Here is a 20388-nt window from a genome sequence, read left to right as displayed (position 1 = left end):
GTTTATATGGATACTTGTTTTTACAGAAATTGCGGTTTTACCCAGATTTTAGTACGCTCCAAACAGCCATTAAATCTATCAATATTTCATGAAAGATGATCAATAACATTCACTTGGACTGAAATGCAGATACATGGTCACCCAAACTAAACCACTACTCACTGTCTCAGAAATGGGAGTTGGCCCAGTGTTTGCGCTGGTGAATCAGGAAAAGTGCTAAAAGTCTAATAATAGACTGCCCCCTACATGTCAACATTTTTAATGTTGCGCAATATTTTTCGGGGGCACTTTTGTCCTCTCCGAGGGGACATTTTGGCTGCACACATTGGGGCACGTAGGGTAAAAAGTGGGAAGGCACGTTCCCCCCCCCCCGTTCCGCCACCTCTGTCTGAAAGATATTTCTTTTGTTTATTCATTTATGTGCTTAACTTAAAAATGACAAAAATTGAGTTAGTCCACTTTAGTTCTCAGTGGCTCAAATTAGAGTCGAGAGTTTAGAGAATGAGGGAGGAAGAATGAGTACTCAGAGGAAAGTCCCTCAAGCACGGGGTGAAAACTCCACACAGAAGGGCTCCCAGATTTGAACCCCCAACCTCAGAACTGCAAGGCGGATGTGCTCACCACCCGTTCGATGTGTCAGATTGTTTGGTTATTTAATGAGGAGTTGACCAAAAAAAAGGTTAAAACTTGAATGGGTTCTTGTGGATAAAAATTAACAAGAAACTGAAGAAAGTGGGGTGGTCTATTATTTTTTTCCCATGACTATAGTTTTATTCAGTAATGGTAAAAGTTCAAAATAATTCCTGGATCCAAACCTTTATCGGCATCTTTATTAAAATGTATTATAATTTTGGTGGTGGTAATAGGTTCAAAAGTTTTGGGTGTGATCTTGTCAGTAAATAAACAAGTGAGGGATACTGTGTTACTCCTCTTTAAATGCGATATTGGGAGGGGGAGATGATGATGTAGGTAGTCGAGGGAGGAGGAAGAGGAGGAGCAGTTTCTTGTGTGTGCTGCTGTTCAAGTGAGAGCAGACCATCTCATTCTTGTGGACCACAAACAGGTCCGCACCATCCCAGGCCATCAGGTACAGTACTTGTTCGTACAGTAGGCCTCATCGCCATACACTACCATTTCTCTTCTAGCTCCATTGACATAGGCTGCTTGTTTATGTATTTGCTTTCAGGTTAGACAGCTATTTGCACAGAGAGGTGTTTTTCTGGAAATACCATTTTCTTCAAGGTCTTTCCCAAAAAGTAAAGATGGAACGCATGGAAGATGATAAGGTAGACATTTTTGTTACTTTTATTGTGTGAGTGCAGCATTTTTATTGGAGAACTGTTGTTGTTATACAGTTTCTGCTTTGCCTTTAAACTTTCAGCCTCAGTTCCCACTGGTTTGTAAGGAAACAGTTTTGTTTGTTTTCTGAGGCTTGGTGCATTTGAATAAGTAGCTGGTGTTCATTAAGGCACAGAGTCGCAATTCTGTAATTTTCCCTTCTTGCACAAGGAAGATGAGAGCCGAGCATTTTGGGGACATGACTAAGAGAGAGAAAGAGAGCAGGACAAGTCGCAACTTGAGCGTGGTGCCTCCGTGTTTAAATGCACATTTGATAGAGCAAGGACACACAGAAGAAGAATACTCCTCATAGACACAACATTAGGTACACCAGCACCATCTAATGACATCCAGTACAAGAGCTGCATCCAAAGATTCTTAGGGAAGTAGTAGGAATTTAAACATCACCAAAAATATTAGGAACCCTCATTATGATGCTTTGATTAGCTACATATAAGTTCAGGTGTCCCTAATAATGTGTCTGCTTTAAGCCAGTACTCCAAGTGTTTCATATCTTCTGGTGGCTTTTCCTTTGTAACATGTTGCACACTGTTAGGTCATCCTCAAGATTACTTAACATTTTGACATCACTCGCATTAGTGTCTAAATTAATACACACACAAAAAGAGTGAATGTTTAGAACATCTGTCATTTTGTTTAATTTGATTTATTGTTTAGCTCTCATGTGTGATGCAGGGAATAGAAAAACAAAGGTGGGCCCACTAATATGCTCTGATTTTTGTCAGGGAGCAGTGAAATTCCCAATTACAGCAACTTAGATGGTCATATAAATAAGCAAAGATCTTCTCCCAAACTTAGTAAATGAATCCATTCATCTATTTTCCATAGTGCATGTCCTCACTTGGGTCACAGGTCAGCTGGAGGCAACATGGACTCTTTGCCAGCCGACGCAATCCAAATTTAAAATGATAACTAGTTTTATGTCAGCACATTTGTATCTTGTTAGTTCAACGCTAACATATGAAGTAGCTCCAACATGAATTTCATTTTATGTATTTGATGAATAAGTTTTTTTGCAATTGGGTTGGACTCACTAGTTCATTTTGCAATATTAAAGTTACTATTTAAACAACCGAATCACAATTTACGTAGTATTTGCTCAACTTTTATTAACAAATGGGACTGAATTAGTTACATATAATAAATGCATTTTTGAAAGCAATTTTAAAAAGAAGTGCCACCTTCTTCGCTCAAGCCAGATGTGTGGCAACATCAAGCAATACCCTCCATGCACTATGAAGAGTGTGCGCTCCAGTTTAAAGAGGAGCCACAAGATGACAGACGTTACTTTTGAAGAAATAATACGATAGCTGGGTAATTGTGCCAGCTGGAGTGCAACTGAAAGACAGGAAATTACTGAATACGAGTCAGTTGTCAGGTGGCACCGCGCACTAGTGATTAGCACATCTGTCTCAGAGTTCTGAGGTTCAAGGTTCAAATCTCGAGTCCTGCCCTCCTGTGTGGAGGTTGCGCGTTTCACCCCATGCTTGTACATGGTTCATCATCTTCCTCCCTCATTCCCAAAACATGCCTCTCAGGTTCATTGAACCCTCAACTCATTCATTGCCAGGCCTTCATGTTAACATGGATATTTGAATTCAACAGCCGTCAATGGCAGTGAATGAGTTTTTAAGATTGTCCATAGGTGTGAATGATTGTTTGTCTGTATGTGCCCTGCGATTGGCTGGCGACCACTCCAGGGTGTACCCTGCCTCTTGTCCAAAGACATTTGCAATAGGCTCCACCTGACCCACAACCCTAGTGAGGACAAGGGCTATAGAAACTGGATGGATGGAAGTCAACTGGCTTCTTCATCAGAGTCCACAAAGTCCAATTAAGTTACCAGTATTGGTATTTGTGAACTGGCAAGCAAATAAAATGATGTAGTCACATTGAAATATATTTTATAACCACTAGGGTAGTCATTTAGACTCATGCATCCAAGTGCATAACAATGTGGTTTTTTTTTCGGTTACATAACACTCCTTTACACATAGCGCTACATTGCGTGCCATTCTATTGGACTGATAAAAGTCCCAGCCACTCCCCGGATTTAAAAGGCGTCACGGCGCTGGTGTAAATTTGCACGTCATGTCGCTTGACAGTTGGGCAATAAAAGCGTGTCGCTGCAAGTGCCTGCGTGTTGACTTTGCCTCCCTCTTGCACAAATTAAGCTTGAAATCAAGGGTGGGCAAACTCTTGTCTCTCTCAAGGGCTGCATTTAATTTTTAAAACAGACAGGTGGGCCAGGTCATTCGTAGATGTGGCATAAAAGAAAACAGAGCAAAAATATGTATGTAAAATTGTTTGTTTTAATAATTAAGTAATAATTATAACTTTTAAATTGTATTGTTTATAATAGGTTGATTATAATTGATAAACATCTTATTAAAAGGTCCTCTTCCACCATTTTTTTATTGTATTTTTGGCAAGATTTCTCATTATTATGCGACATGTAAATGAGCTTTGCTCTGATTGGGTCGCTCATCTTTCCTAATTTAATTATGGAAAACAGCTTGGCTCTGATTGGTACATATCTAGCTACTGAATATCTGCTTACTAGCGAATAGCAGATGCGGTGACGCAAGCAGCAGTGACACTAGCGTCACTCTATAAGTTTAGGGCGGCCAAGCATTCATATTGACATTGTGTCCTTCGATAATGCTGCGTTTGATCACGGAGTTATTTTTACGCACGCTTCATTTGCGCCACATTGATAGGCTCCTCCAACTTCTCTTCTCTTCAGCGGCTCGTCGGCACACTCGCGTCTGGCGACGGTGAGCTGTGAGCGGCCTCGGCCAGCGTGACAAGTACCCCTGGCTGGTTCCTTAGATATTTTTTTTTTTTTCTTCCCAGTTATAATGCCCATTCCAGCCCCTCCACCTCTTCCGGCAACGTTACACTGTAAGCCTCCACGACAGTCAGCGGGATGCTCGTTTCCCGTTAGTCTCATTGTGAAACACAATTCATCAAGCGTTGGATTGTTGGCCCAGTAATTGGGAACGTGATCTGAAAATTTAAAAAAATGGGGGATATTTTGAGGTTAAGCTCGTCATCCGCTCCCAGTCATTTGAATTGAACCTGCCGCGATGATCATCACTGGTGACCATGACCACAAGCTTTGGAATTTCATCCACTGTTACATTATAAATTATGAATATACCGGTAGTTAAGTATTGTTGTAAAACACAAAATATGTATGCTTTATAGACTTTTTTATTTATTTATTTATGGCTTGGCGGCAGCTGAGACTCACTCGCTTAGAACCCGGAAATACAGTGTTGCCTGAGTTGAGTGGGTGGTAGCAACCACAAAGTGAGCAGGTGCATGGATATTAAAGTGCGTCACACTGTTGGCGATTTCAAATCCACCTGTTTCACAAGCCTTATGGCGTTTATTGCCTTTTGCATTCAACCGACAAACCGCATAGATGTCAAACTTAACCCATTTCACAGAATCATTTTGACCTATGTTATGCATAAACAGCAGAAATAATTGGATTCTGATTGAAGGGGGCCTTGTAAAATTGTTTATTAAAATTTTATTATTTAGAATAAATATACAAATATTTAATTTGAAAAAAAAATACATACATTTTAATTAATACATTTTAGGAATAAACAATAAAAGTTATTGCAGCAGGGCGATTGTACTTAAAAAAAGATTGTTAAAAATTTAAAATAAAGAGTTCAATCAAAATGTACCTAAATACATGTTTGAAAACAAACAGTTCACCATGATTAAATGCAAATGCATTGTACTTCAAAGTTAAACACAACTGAACTGTACTTAACAAATTTATTGTACTGAATTTTTAAAATGTTTAAGCCACTGTAACATTATGGACATTAAATTGGCAGTACCACTAGAGGGAGCCCAGGTACGGCTTGAGAATCGTCGCTTTAGATGCTCACTGAGCTGAAGTCTCAGGATTAGCTTATGCATCGCATGCTGCTGGTCTGACTGGTTTGATGTTTTGACTTTTAAGGCATAGTTTTCCAGAACATTTTGGTTGAGCTACCAAATTGCTTTAAAAAAAATTACTTTTGCACCTGTGCCTGTCGTTTGGTTGGTAAGTTTGTATCTCATTCAAACTTCTTGTTTGCCGTTCTCGTAACACAAACGTACTGTACTTTGTTCCTCTCTGTGTGTCTCTTTAGGCTGTGTGCAAACGTTTCCTGCGTTCCCTCACGGACCACAAACATTGATACAATATGTCAGCCATGTCTGACTCGTGACGAAAGTCGTTTCAAAAGAAGAGGTTGCAATATTCCTCTTTGATCGGATGATGACATCCACTCTTACACTCTAGCTACCGTATTACAATACAGTTATTCTTCACTTCTTCTGGTGTGTTGTTCTGGTTTGCAGTCATTTGCTTGGTACCTGATAGACGAAGGCACTGCATATTTCTCTTGGGGGTGCTTTCCCACATTGAAGTAGACGTTTGAGTCAATGGAAGAACAGAGAGTTTGTTTCAGCAGAGGGAGCCTTTTATTTTGATACACTTTGTTCCCTAGGAACACTCAGATATGAAATACTTTCTGCTATCTGCATAGATAGCAGCTTTGAATTTATTTTTTTAATAATTTCAAGTTAGATATAAAGTGGATTTCCAATCAATTATTGGATTATTGTGATTGTATTATCACTTTGTTGCTGTTTTTTCAGCTTTTTAAATTTTTTAAATTTATTTATTTTTTTTGTCTTCTTTTTCCAAGAACACTAAGTACATTAAGCAGTGGTCTATAGAGGTATCCATCCATTATTTTATTTGGAGAGACGTCTTCCTACATTTAATTGTAAAAATGCAATTGGACTGCAATTTATTCCATGTTATTTTACAATTTATTTCCAATAAAATGTAATATTTTTGCGCATCTTGTCTTACTTTATACACCATCAGTGTGTAAATTCTTAAAATGTACAAATGGATGGTACAAATTAAAAGAAATGTACAAAATAAATTAATACTTAAAATGCATACATTATTGAAAAACAAATAAAATGTTTTTTAATAAAAAAAGTTTGTAAATTCTTTAAAATGTACATACTCAGTTAATTGTTTAACAACTTAAAAATAGAGTAAAAAATGATTACATAAAATACATGGATTCTTAAAGAAGTACATTTCTTTTTCTTTTAAAACTATATTTCCATTTTATGCACCTTCAGTTTGTAAATGCTTAAAATATACACACAATTTTAATCTTTTAACAATGTAAAAATAAATGTAATGTAAATTCTTTAAATATTCACAATAAATCTTTGAACAACTGGAAATAAAAATATTCAATATAACATGAATTCTTAAACAAAATGTGTCTTTACAGAACATTTTTAAATTATACAAACCATACAATAAGTGATGTAGTCTTCTCAAAGTGAGACTTTGAAGGGTTGTTGTGCATGCAGCAAATTTCTGTTGAATTATCTCGTTATTGTGCACTAAGCCTGCTTTCCTTGAAAACAACAGAATTCCGTTTCAGTCCCTGCAGGTGCTTTTCACTGTAGAATTCCCAGCAACACAGCAAGTGCTGTAGTGCCAGTACAAGCAGGTTGAAAAGAGACAGTGAGAACGGAGATGTGGAAAAGGCTCATTGTGCGTGTGTGACGGGTGCCCAGTGTTTCCATAAACAACAAGTGCTTTGTCCAAAGGCAGGAACATTCCACATCCACTGTTCAAACAGAGGCCATTCTTTTAGAAAATGCATCCATGCGTTGTTTTCATCTTATCCTTTTCCAATTTCTTCTCCTCCCTCCCTCCCTCCATCTCACTTTCCCAAAACAGCCCAAGCAGAAGAAAATCACCTTCTACTTGCTCTACTGCGTGTCCACTGCAGTCATCGGCTCGCTGCAGTTTGGATACAACACCGGGGTCATCAATGCACCTGAACAGGTGTGTGTTTGCGTTTGCTTGTGCCACGTGCAAACTTTTATCGGCCTTTTTATGTTTCAATGTAGAAAATCCACTCAACATCCAACATTAAACCAGTCATGGGCCAAAAAATTAGTTACCGCTTCGGCAACAATTCTGTCTGAAATACAGCTACAGATCAGTTTTTTTTTTTTTTTTTTTTTTAATAGACATGTAAAATACATTTAATTGCATAAACATTGTTCAATCTCTGTGATTTACTTTGAATAATTGTACCCCCCCCCCCCCACAACTTTTTGTTGTTGTTGCTTCAAAATACATTTTTACTCTGGCAACAAAATTTCTTTCATTATAAATGTTGTTTAATAATAATAATAATAAAATGATTGTTATTACTAGTCGTAGTAGTCTTATAATAATACAATTATTATAATTGTTCTTATGATTATTAATTCTTACAATTTAAGTAACATTTTCAATATTATAATGACCTTACATTTTGAATTACATGTAATTTTAATAATTTATTGTAAGTAATATATTTAGTATAATAATAGTGATACAAAATGATAATGAAAATGTGTAAATTTGAAAACATTTTTACAATTGTATATATTATTATTATTATTATGATTGTTATTATTTTTCTTTTTATTAATTATACACTTCTAAAATATAACTATGGTAAAACAGTTTTCATTATTTTCATTAGGTTTTATGCCTTATACTGGTGAAGCGGATCTTACTGGGAGCTGTCTCTAATATTTTACCTCGTTTCGCTACATAATAGGAGCAAAATATATGCAAATAAATTTGCATTAATACGTAATTGAAGTTTAACATGTCTGTAAACTAATGCAATATTAAACCCAGTGATTCTGTTTGCCAAAGGAAAATGTAGCTACATTTGGTAGCAAACGCTTTAGAATTTTGCCTTTTTTTTCATAATTTCTGAAATATTATTGTATCTCCATATGTGTAAGTGTACTTAATGAAAAGTGTAGATGCAAGTGTCCATGTAATAATTGTTTCAACGACAGTGTAAAATACACTGAACAAAAATATAAACGTATTTTTGTTCAATGTATTTTTGGGAATAACATCATGTCAGGTGTTGCCGTTTATTTTTTTTCTGGCCTGTACACAGAGGGCTTTACTCAAACTATGCTGCCACCATGTGGATTGATGAATACTAAATGCATATTGTAAGTTCTTAATGTTAAATGGCAACCCTAAAAAAATGTTGCTGGGACGTTAACAGAAACTGCGCAGGTTCTTCCAAAATGTGTCCCTGGAGCGCTTCAACGAGCCCTTCAGCCCGGGAGCCACCACCATGGTGTGGAGTTTTGCCGTGGCCATCTTTAGCGTGGGCGGCATGGTGGGCTCCTTCAGTGTGGGGGCCATGGTCAACAAGTTTGGCAGGTGACAACTTCACATTATGCAAAAATGTCACAATCACAAAACGTCACCTTTGACTGCCTTCCTGTCCAGGAGGAAGTCCATGCTGCTGGCTAACATCCTGGCCCTGCTGGGTGGGGGCCTGATGGGACTGTCCAGCCTCAGTCGCTCTTTCGAGATGGTCATCATAGGACGCTTGATCATCGGCGTCTTCTGCGGTCTGTGCACGGGACTGACGCCCATGTATGTGGGCGAGCTCGCCCCCACCGCCCTACGAGGAGCCTTCGGTACCCTTCACCAGCTGGGCGTGGTTATTGGCATCCTGGTGGCGCAGGTATGAGAGCACAACCTGCACTTAAATAGAGGTGCAACAATTAATCAATTAATCGACAACTATTTTGATTAATTGTTTAGAAACCATGTTTAACATAAAATTTCAGCTTTTTAACAGTACATATTCTCAGATTTCTGTCACTCGTCATAAAAGCAGACTGATTATTTTGTGTTTAATCAAACGAAGACATTTGCAAACATCTGCTTTGACTTTGGAATGATCAACATTTTCCCATTTTCTAACATGTTACAGACCAAACCAGTAACTGAATCCTAATCATTTGGTTGTGCATTTTCTGCACAGTCCATTTGAAATAATTTCCTGTATTTGAATAAAGGGATGAATATTTTAAAAGAAAATGTTTTTTATCCGATTCATCGATTAGTCAAAAAAATAATAATCGACAGATTAATCAATTATTCAAATAATCATTTGTTGCAGCCAGGGCTTGACATTAAGGTTTTTGGTCACCAGCCACTGTGGCTACTGGTTTCCCAGAGCTGCTAGCCACACAGTATTTAAACAAGCCACAATTGTATTGTGGCTTTTTAAAAAATGTGTTTTATTGTAATTTCTTTCCCCCATCTAAATATAACTTGTCATGATGTGCAGTTAAATGGAATAATGTTGACTGTGAGACTGAAAAGTACATAATATTTAAATAACTAATTCAATGCCAGCCATATTGAAAACACAGTGACCCATCCATCCATCCATCCATCCATTTTCCGAGCCGCTTCTCCTCACTAGGGTCGCGGGCGTGCTGGAGCCAATCCCAGCCTTCATCGGGCAGGAGGCGGGGTACACCCTGAACTGGTTGCCAGCCAATCACAGGGCACGTACAAACAGACAACCATTCGCACTCACATTCACACCTACGGGCAATTTAGAGGTGTCAATTAACCTACCATGTTTTTGGGATGTGGGAGGAAACCGGAGTGCCCGAAGAAAACCCACGCAGGCACGGGGAGAACATGCAAACTCCGCACGGGCGGGGCCGGGGATTGAACCCCCGTCCTCAGCACTGTGAGGCAGACGCTCTAACCAGTGCCGCCACAGTGACCCATATTGCCTGCAATTTTAGAGCATTTTGACTCATCTTTCAAGACTGACAGAATATTGTGCTCTGTCACAGCCGCCACTGCACACAATTATGGTAATGTGTGTGTTTTTTGTTTTTTTTAATAGATATTTGGTCTGGAGTCTCTTCTGGGTTCTGATACTTTGTGGCCCATCCTCCTGGCCATGACTGCTCTGCCTGCGATCCTGCAGAGCATCATGCTGCCCTTCTGCCCCGAGAGCCCTCGATACCTGATCATTGTCCTCAAAGAGGAAGGATGAAGCCAGGAAAGGTCCTGACCCACAGACGCACACCAACATACACAACCTCACCTTAAGTTTTCATTCATATTCCCTTCTCACTCCGATTCCTACTACCATTGTCCCCCCTGCAGCGCTGGTGCGTCTGCGTGGCTGCGAGGATGTGAGTGACGACATCGACGAGATGAAGGAGGAAGGGATGCGGATGGCCATGGAGAAGAAAGTCACCATCCTGGAGCTTTTCCGCTCTCACAACTACCGGCAGCCCATCATCATTGCCATCGTCCTGCAGCTCTCTCAGCAGTTTTCGGGCATCAATGCAGTGAGTAGGCTTGCAAAGGGGTAGAAAATTTCTTCCATAGGAATTTGTGGAAATTAACTGGGAATTTAGGGGAATTTACTGAAGTGGTATCATATTAAAGCAGAAACATAAACATTTTGTTTGCTCATAAGCAGACATCCATAGAAAATAGGTAGCGCTCCTTGCCCACAAGTGAGGGCATTGCACTACTGTACCTTAATAGCGCCATTCTTTTTCACTTCACACGAACGGTGGCATATCCAAAGCTTGCGCCTACCTCAAATTTTGGCTCAAAACACAAAGCAAACATCAACCAAGCGACTGCTCGTAGCCCAAAAAACCTGTAAGTCAAGGGACCACCATACAGTGAACCCCCATAATAGTGCTGCTGTAAATAGTGAAAATCTATGAGTAATTGAATCCCCTATGAAAGTTTAGAATTGTCTATAGATGCTGCAAAATTGGAACAAAGCAATACTTTTGTTGAAATTAAGGTCCTCAACTCACTTTAACATAGTACCTTGGCACAAATATGCCACAATCTGGCAGCAAAACACAAATTGTGTCTAAATAAAGCTCCTCAACTTCAACATACTGTGATTCCTTGTCATAAAGATGGCAGCAAAGCACTACTTTTCTTTAAATGAAACTCCTCAATTCACTTCAACATGGTTCCTTGACACCAAGATTCTACAAGACGGCAGCAAAGCGCTACTTTTGTCTAAATAAGAGGGGTGAGAGAAGCCATGTACACAAAGGTGGAAAAAATATTGCTTAAGAGAAGAACTTATAATGCCGTCCATTCCAAAGAAATTCCGCCTCCAACAAACAGCACGGCCACCTCGACTATTGTGTAACTCCATGATCGCCTACAATTGAATGGAATATTAATGAGGGAGTTTCAACTCAATCACTCTGGTGGACAGCCAGGTGGTTTAACGGGTCTCCCCTTTTCTTTGCATTCCAAAAAAATGAAACGTGGTCTAAGTTGGAGCGTAAAGAGCGTTTTCCACTGGCTAGTGCGCAATGATGCAACAGTTACCTTGAAAAAGTAATTTAGTTACTTTACTGATTACTTGATCTTAAAGGTAACTTAGTTGGTTTACTGATTACTTGATTTCAAAAGTAACAAATTTAGAAATAAGTAACAGGAATATATCACTTATCCACAGTACAAAAAAAAAGCATTAGCTTAACTGTACCCATTACTTGGTAATATACGCCACACAAGTTACAGAATGATGTAATCAACATGAACCATCCATCCATTTTCAACAACACTTATCATGGTTAGGTTCGCGGGGCGCTGGAGCCTGTCCCAGCGGACTTCGCACTCACATTCACACCGTCACTGAGTGGGAACTGAACCCGCGCTGCCCGCACCAAAGTCAGGCGAGTGTACCGCTACACCATCAGTGACTTTCAACATTAGTCAATAACTTCAATATTAGTGTAGTTGAAGCGACATTAAATCAGTGTAGACTTGACATGCCAACACAGTACAGTAAGTTGCTAAACGTAAACAAGCACACCATTCTCAGTACACTGCCGATTGCGGTCCATGAAGGCAACTGTGTGTGTGTGTATGTGTGTGCATGTGCGTGTGTTTGTGAGTGCTTGTACGTAGAGGTGAAAGTGAGTGACACACACACACACACACACAGACACACACACCATTACTACCACCACAGTAATTTTGATGCGAAGAGCTAGAAAAAAAATTTCTTATTACGTGATGTCAGCCGTGAAGCGGGTCAGACCAGCTCACAGTCTGGATTCCAGATCAAGTTGAGAGTTCTCACTTTTCATTGTAAATATTATTTAAGCTAAGTATTGTAAGTCCTTCAATGAGTCAGTCCTTACCCTCCATGACCAATATATTGACCGCGCACGTTGGTATGAATAACTAACCCACAATGCATTGTGCGTTTAATACGCCAGTAAAACTGTATTTTTAATGTGTAAATAAAAAAAAAGTAACAACAATCAAATACACTTTTTACGAAGCAAAATAACAAAAATAGTGTGGCAACGGGGAAATTGTGCATTTCTTTGCACTTTACACTGTGCATTTTGTAATAAACAATCACTTCCCAATCGCTTTCTTCTATTTGTTGAAAAGAAGAAATGCTTCTGCACATTTGGACGGGTCTTTCTTCGAATCACCAGCTACAAATTAATATTTAGTGAGAGACGTTGATGATGCAAAAGTAACTATTGTTGGTTTGAAGAAATAAATGTAGTCTAATTACTTTCTTGGGAAAAGTAACGCATTTGCTCATTACACAAAATGGCAGTTTTTCAGAGTAACGCGTTACTTTGTAACGTGTACTTTGTAACGCGTTACCAGCGTCACTGCTAGTGCGTCCTAACTAAGCCTTGTTGCATGAACTGATGAAGCCTGCTCAGGTGAGAGGCAACAGGCATACTTCAACATAGTTCATTGGCACCAAGATGCCACAAGATGGCAGCAAACCACAGCTTTTTTTAAATAAATAAAGCTCCTCCACTCACTACGACATATTTCCTTCACACGAAGATGCCACAAGATGGTAGCAAATCACTACTTTTGTTTAAATGAAGCTCTTCAACTCAATTCGTCATACTTTATTGCCATCAAGATGCTTCAAGGTAGCAGTGATAGTTTTAGTGCTTTAGTCTGAGCACAAAGTGAAACATGGAGGACAGGTTTCCCCATAAATCCACAAGCATGTGAATGTGCGAATCACTAAACGCAAAAATGCACGGGTTCACTGTACTTGCATGTGTCTTAGTCAGAATTATGCTAAAATGGATTTTCCCCAACTATATTTAAGTAACCTACTAATTATCAACCTTCAGTTTTGTAACTTATTGACTTTTTCCCATTAATTTCCATGTCAAGTTCCAATTTTGAAAATCCCCAGAATTTTGCAGCCCTGTTAGCGCCCTAATCACCCAGTATCCTTCTAAATGAAGCGACTTAAAGGAGCGTCCCCCTGAAACGATACAAAATTACTCATGACAAGCGCATGACAGAGAATTCTCCTTGGCCTTCGGGCCGTGTTAGATCAAGTGGAATAATTGCAGCTTTTTGATGGGTCAGCAGAGACGAGCGCGGCATTTATAATGGATGTGTTAATAAGGTCATGGAACCAGGCTGACTGGACGTGTTTGTGGCTGCTGACCACAGCGCAACCCGCAGCGTGAGGCTGTGACCTCCACCCTTTGTGACCTACAGTTTATCACTTAGTAGGGAAGCAGGAGGGTATTTTTTTCCTGTTAGATCACCTTTCGTGCTAACCATGAGTTCAACATGCTGCCCAATGTTTATCCATCCATCCATTTTCTACACCACTTATCCTCACTAGTGTCACAGGTATGCTGGAGCCTATCCCAGCTAACTGCAGGTGAGAGGCGGGGTACACCCTGGACTGGTCGCCAGCCAATCGCAAGGCACATATAAAAAAACAATCAGTCACACTCACATTCACAGCCATGGGAAATTTTGAGTTTTCAATTAACCTGCCATGCATGTTTTTGGCATGTGGGAGGTAACCAGAGTACCCGGAGAAAACCCACGCAGGCAGGGAGAGAACATGCAAACTCCACACAGGCGAGGCTGCATTTGAACTCGGGTCCTCAAAACTGTGAGGCAGATGTGCTAATCAGTCAGTCAACGTGCAGCCCCCAAAGCAAACTGAAAATGAAAAACTAAATAAAACCAAAACAGATTTTAGAACAAAGCCCTCTCAGCCTTGATTATATGCACACAGCAATGTTTTCGCGCCAGAAATGGCGCCACTTACAGGCTGGAAGTCAGACAAGCTGAAGCATTTTTTACACTGGAAGAAATAATGTACTATATGTATTCGCAGGGTATTTATTGTAGTAGCATAATTGTGTGTTTGTGCCAGAAGATCTGAGATCTTGTATGACGAGGACCATGTCAACAGCCAGGAAGGCTAAATACATGATTCTTTTGCAATTAAAAGCCATTCCTAAGAGTTGTTTTTGCTGGGTTTTACAATGAAAAGACTTTAAGACGTCCGAGGTGTGACAAAAAGCAAAAAAATATAAAAGCATCGAAGGTACTGTTGCATAAATGCTGCTTTTCACAAAAAGCTAATACACGACCAAAAAATGAAAAACCTACCTATGTTTCACTCCATAGAACAAACAAATGGAAAAGGGTAGGATCAAGCTTTTATTTCCTGCTGAAAGAAGAGAGTCCATGCTTTAATTTGGTATATTTGGGATGTACATAATCATCGAACACAATATCCTGTAGGCCTTGAAAGATAGGTCAAAATCCTCAAAAATGGCTGGCACCGAATGATTGAACTTTTAACTCTATTTTATTTTATTTTATTTGTCAGGTCTTCTACTACTCCACGGGCATCTTTGCTACAGCAGGTGTAACTCAACCCATCTACGCCACCATTGGAGCTGGAGTGGTCAACACTGTGTTCACTGTCGTGTCCGTGAGTGTTGGATGTCATATTTGTCGTCCATTTGAGTGTAGTTATTATTATTGTTGTTTTTAATCAAGCTTTTCTTATTTCTTCCAGCTCTTCCTGGTTGAAAAGGCAGGCCGAAGGACCTTACACCTCATAGGACTGGGTGGAATGGCGATTTCTGCCTTGGTTATGACCATCTCCCTCTCTCTGGTGGTGAGTGACAATTGCACGAGTCCAGTACAAAACAGCTGATGATGTTTAGGTGTCATAGGGAAGATGGAGCCTATGCCAGCTGGTCGGTGTCAGTAACAGGACTGACATAGTAGCCTCTTTCATGACATTTCCGCAGCCCGTCGCCCTGGGTAGGTTACTCATAGGCATATAGTCTTTATCCTCTGCGAAGAATGACTAATATTATTGTGGCTTGCTGAGGGCCACCCGTTTTCATGTATATCTGTATGTCTTTATTATATTGCAATCAAGTGGCCAAGGCGTGCACACTAGAAGGAGCAGCATAATGTCCAAAAATGAGCCCAAAATTTTAGATTCTTTACATTTGATTATGTCGTCATTACTGTTAGGAAAGTGCAATATTATCGAGTGCCATTTTTCTTATTTTTAAACAAAACATTACAAAAATGTTTGTAGATTAACCAGCATTTTTTTTTAAAGAAACATGTTGTTAATTAATTATGTTCATTCATTTCAATGGGGAAAGATGATTTGGGATATGAGTGTTTTGAGTTACTAGCCACTGAACAAATTCAAACTTGTAACTCAAGGCACTACTGTACCAGTATGCCACTTTAATAATTATAATGATAATGGTTTTCAATTTTTTTTAATAATGAACCAAAGTTAAAATTTGTGAATTCTTTAAAATTCCAAGTATTTTACAGTTACCTATAAATCATCATAAGTTTTTAATTTGTGGTGCTTATTTTGGATATGAAAATTCTACTTTGTATTATATTGTATTATTGTGTTGACATTTTGCTCTCCGTCTGAGCAGAAAACAAGCCCATCTCTGAGCTACTTGGCCATCGTGGGCGTCTTCGCCTTCGTTGCCAGTTTTGAGATGGGTCCTGGTCCCATCCCCTGGTTCATCGTGGCCGAGCTTTTCTCCCAGGGGCCTCGACCCGCCGCCATGGCCGTTTCTGGTTTTTCCAATTGGACCGCCAACTTCTTGGTGGGCCTTGGATTCCCTAAACTGGAGGTACACATTCACACACAAGAAGATATAGTCAGTGACACTAATAGTTCTAGGATCAGGGGACCTCCAGGGGTCCGTCAGCTGTAGCTTGGGGGCGGGGCCAATTATTATTATTTTTTATATATAATTATGTTGTGGCATTTAACAAAAACAAAAAAAACAACGCATACCTACATATGGGGACTGGTGCACAAATAAAGCAAGCATAATGAACCAATTATTCCTCCCGACCTTAGCTTCAGGGCCAGTTAAAAGCTTTGATATGATTGTGAAGTACCATCACATAAATCTGACATCCCTGCATGAATCTTTTTTTAATAGTCGTAGTAGCAGGATGCATGTATGTATTATTTTAGGATTAAAGTCCTATTTTTTCAAAATATGTAATTATTTTCAGGCATATCCAATGGAGACCTGCATAAAAAAAAAAAAAAAACTTCTTATAACCACCCAATCCCCCTTTTTTTACTGATTAAAAAAATAAAACATTCACAGAATTTCACTATTCGCAGCTGGGCTCTGTCCCTATTCCTAGCAAATAGCGGGGGTTCCTGTAAAGGTGTCTTTTACAGGCCTTTACAACATGATGTTGGAAAACAACGCTTTATTCTCGTAACATTATTTAGAGCCTTGATACCTGAAAAAATATGTCTTTGATTGTTATGAATTTTTTGGCAATTTTTCTTGAAAAAAATATAACTTTATAATATTTCACCGTTCCCCCTGAAAAATATGAATTTGTTCTCACAACATTAGGACGTTTTTCTCTTCGATGGTAATCGGTGCGCCAATAAAACAAACATAATAAACCAATTACTTATCCCTACGTTAGCTTCAGGTCAATTAAAAGCGCTGATATGATTGCGACCTTATCACATAAGTCTGACATTCCTACTTGAATTGATTCCCCCCAAGAATATAGTCCTATATATTTTTTTGAATAAAGTCATCTTTTCCAAAAATTAAAAGCATATTACAAGAATAGTTTTATTTTTTAAAATTCAACAGTTCAAATATTACTTGCTTCCCATGTTGAACTTTGACTTTAATGTAATACTATTGCAACTTGTGTTTCCCTTAGGAACTCTGTGGTCCTTACGTGTTCATCATCTTCATGGTATTTCTCATCCTCTTCTTCATCTTCACCTACCTGCGGGTGCCCGAGACCAAAGGAAGGACCTTTGACGACATCGCTCAAGGATTCGCCGCGAGCGGCGCCAAGTCCTCTAGCTCTCCCGTGCCGGAAGCGGTGGTTGTGGGCCTGCCCGGGAGCAAAGAACCTCCGCCCATGTCCCCCTCGGAAAAGGTCCCCATGGTGGCTCTTCCTGCGGAGAAGCCGTAAGAGAGCCAAGTCATGTGAAGAGAGGGCGGTTAGAAAAGGTCAGTGTAATAACATCACATGCAAGACTCTTGTAGTTTAAAACAAATCACGTTAAACAGGGTATTTTTTTTCCCACTTGGAAATACCAAAATAATTAACTGAGGTCCTTGCAAGCCTGTTTAAACGGAATTGCTAACCCTTAAAAGTTTGTTGACATTCCTCACATACTGCCTCCTTTTTTTAAGAGGATCAACATGTGTTCAGTGTTAAGACCCCCCGGCCATCAGCGGCGTTAGAAGGTTGCTGGATTTGAGCTTTTAGATATTGAGGTCAAGCTCAGAAAAGCCAGGCTGACCCCAAAAACACTGATGGCAGGGATTCTTCAACCATCACCACCCCCACAGCCCCACACCCCCACTCCACTGAGATGCACAGAGAAATACTTACGATAGACTTCAAATAAATACATCAAAGCAAGGTCATTTATTGCATCCTGTCGCACGGGAACCGTGTTGGGTGTGAATATATTGTGAATGTGTTGGACTTGGCTGCTAAAGAAGAAACACCATCTGTGTGAATGTCTACTCCCAATAAGAAACTTGATTGTGTGACAATGAGGTGTAGTTTAATCTCTTCACTTACTGTGCGTTTTGCATTAAACCTGGTTGCTGTTTTTTTCCCAGTCAAATAGAGCACCAAGATCCACTGCATTTTCTTGGTTTTACATTTGCAAATGTGCCTATATATATATATATATATATATATATATATATATTTTTTTTTTAACATATCCTTTTCTCTGTTTTTGTGCTCAAGCCAAAGCAATAAGAGTATTGCCTTGGCGCTATCTGGTGGCCTCTTAGAGCTTACTGTGCAGTAAACCCTTTACTTGTGGATCCCTGTCTAACTAGCATAAATGAAATGCTTTGCCGTCACCTTGTTGCATATATAGGCTATTATAAAGGCAGGGCGTCAATTACTCAGAGATTTTTGCTTTTAGTGACAAGGCTCGGTGCCTATCTCTTGCAAAAAGCGAAAACAGGGTTGTCAAACGAACGGCGCGCGGGTCAGAACCAGCCCATCGGTGGGACTAATCCGACCCGAGGGGATTGAGAACACATTTTTTCAGTAAAACTAACTGTTGTTGCTAATTTTGTCCTCTGCAGGTCACACTGATGAGCACTTAAATGATCACTTACCACTTATATGACATTCTGAAATTGGGGTGTGGCCCCTGAACTAAAATGAGTTTGAGCTCAAATCTGTAAGTAATTGACTCCCTCCTTTTATAATTTCCTATAGATGCCACAAGATGTCACCAAAGCACTACTTCTATTTATCAGAGCTGCAGCCTGACTAAATGAAACTCATGCCCTCACTTCAACATAGTTCCTTGGCTACAGGAATTACAGTGCAGTATAAACCATTTTGTGGTGTTATCCAATTTTCACTATTCATGAGTGATCGGGACCGAGCCCTGCTCTGAAAAGTGAAAAATCTACAACTGATGCCTCCCTAAAAGGGGATTATAATTGGCTACAGATGACATAAAATCGCAGCAAAGTACTACTTTTCTATTAAACAGGGCTACGGCCTGACTAAATGAAGCTCCTGCGCTCACTTCAACATATTTTATTGGTACCAAGATGCCACAAGATGGCATCAAAGCAATACTTTTCAATTGGACAGGGCTTTGGCAAAGCATAAAAACAGCGACTAGGTGAGTGGTGCGAATGGCGACTATGCAGGGGAACAGTGTACACTCGAGGCCTACTGATTCAATCAATTGAGTGATGTCACAGGTCAGTGAAGAGATCCATGAAAAACACTAGCAACTTGTATTTATGTCAATGGTTTCAATGCACAAAAATGAGCATTTATTTGTTTTTAATACTGCTGCAGTGTCAATAACAACTTTAACAGTTGAACGGAACTTGCGCAGCGGGGTTACATTTGCACTTTGCCGTGTCAGACTTTTATGATTACTGTCTAAAGCACTTGCTTAATATTAATCCACTGGAAACGTTCTACCAATTTATGTGGTATATCGAAATGCAACCTACCCTGCAAGATCCTTTTGTTGGCTGACATGTCATTGTATGTTTAAGTTCACTTATATTGGCCGTTCATTGTTATCTAGGGATACCTAATATATTGATAAGCGTGTGCATTTGTTCAATGCTCTTATCTTTCATGCACTTCTGTCTTTGGACTGTTACTATACTGCTCCTGAATGCCACTATATTTGCCAGCCTTCATTATGTATATTTTGCTCTGTTTGAATTTTTTTATCGGTAAAAGATAAGTGTCAAGTGGGTGTGAGACGCTTTGAAATGAATTTAATTGAATGGAAATAAATGTGTACAGCTGTTTACAGACTGTCTGACTTGAATGTGTGCATAATCTGTGTCCTGCTTTGATTCAATGAACCAAATGTTTATCACCATGGATTTTTAATGTGTGCGAGTGGTCCGTTTTGGTCCGGTTTGTGTGTGTGTGACAGCACCGCCTGCTCAGCAGAGCGACCCAAAATGGCAGATAAAATAAAACCAAACAAAAAGTAGGCTCAGGCCGTGTGATAAATTATGAAACACGAGCAAGAGTTAAACCTTTTTGCCTTGCTTGATGTTTGATTATGTTGATGTTTTCACTAGGCAAGGCAGACTCCCTTTTGGGTCATGCAGCTCTCAAAAGATAGTGCATTTAGATATGAAGATTGGCCTAAAATCTATGTACTTTAATAGTGATTATTTGAAGAAAACATTCCTCTGTTCCTTCTAATCATGCTAAATTATACAGTTTATCTAAAAATATTATTTGTTTTC

At 39.4% G+C, this 20388-nt stretch overlaps 1 protein-coding gene across 1 annotated transcript; it reads left to right on the top strand.

The window, feature by feature from the left end:
- The first annotated feature begins 964 nt into the window (after positions 1 to 964).
- On the top strand, positions 965 to 19955 carry slc2a3b (solute carrier family 2 member 3b). Its single transcript, XM_061674464.1, is given in 12 exon segments — positions 965 to 1087; positions 1187 to 1286; positions 7151 to 7258; positions 8499 to 8659; positions 8729 to 8969; positions 10158 to 10304; positions 10306 to 10321; positions 10424 to 10611; positions 14949 to 15053; positions 15141 to 15242; positions 16042 to 16245; positions 17324 to 19955. Coding segments are annotated over 11 exon segments (1557 nt in total). The 5' UTR covers positions 965 to 1087; positions 1187 to 1262; the 3' UTR covers positions 17585 to 19955.
- Positions 19956 to 20388: the final 433 nt, after the last annotated feature.

This window comes from Phycodurus eques, chromosome 4 (genome assembly GCF_024500275.1).
Source record: "Phycodurus eques isolate BA_2022a chromosome 4, UOR_Pequ_1.1, whole genome shotgun sequence".
Taxonomy (NCBI): domain Eukaryota; kingdom Metazoa; phylum Chordata; class Actinopteri; order Syngnathiformes; family Syngnathidae; genus Phycodurus; species Phycodurus eques.
This window is presented reverse-complemented; position numbering and strand designations above follow the sequence as displayed.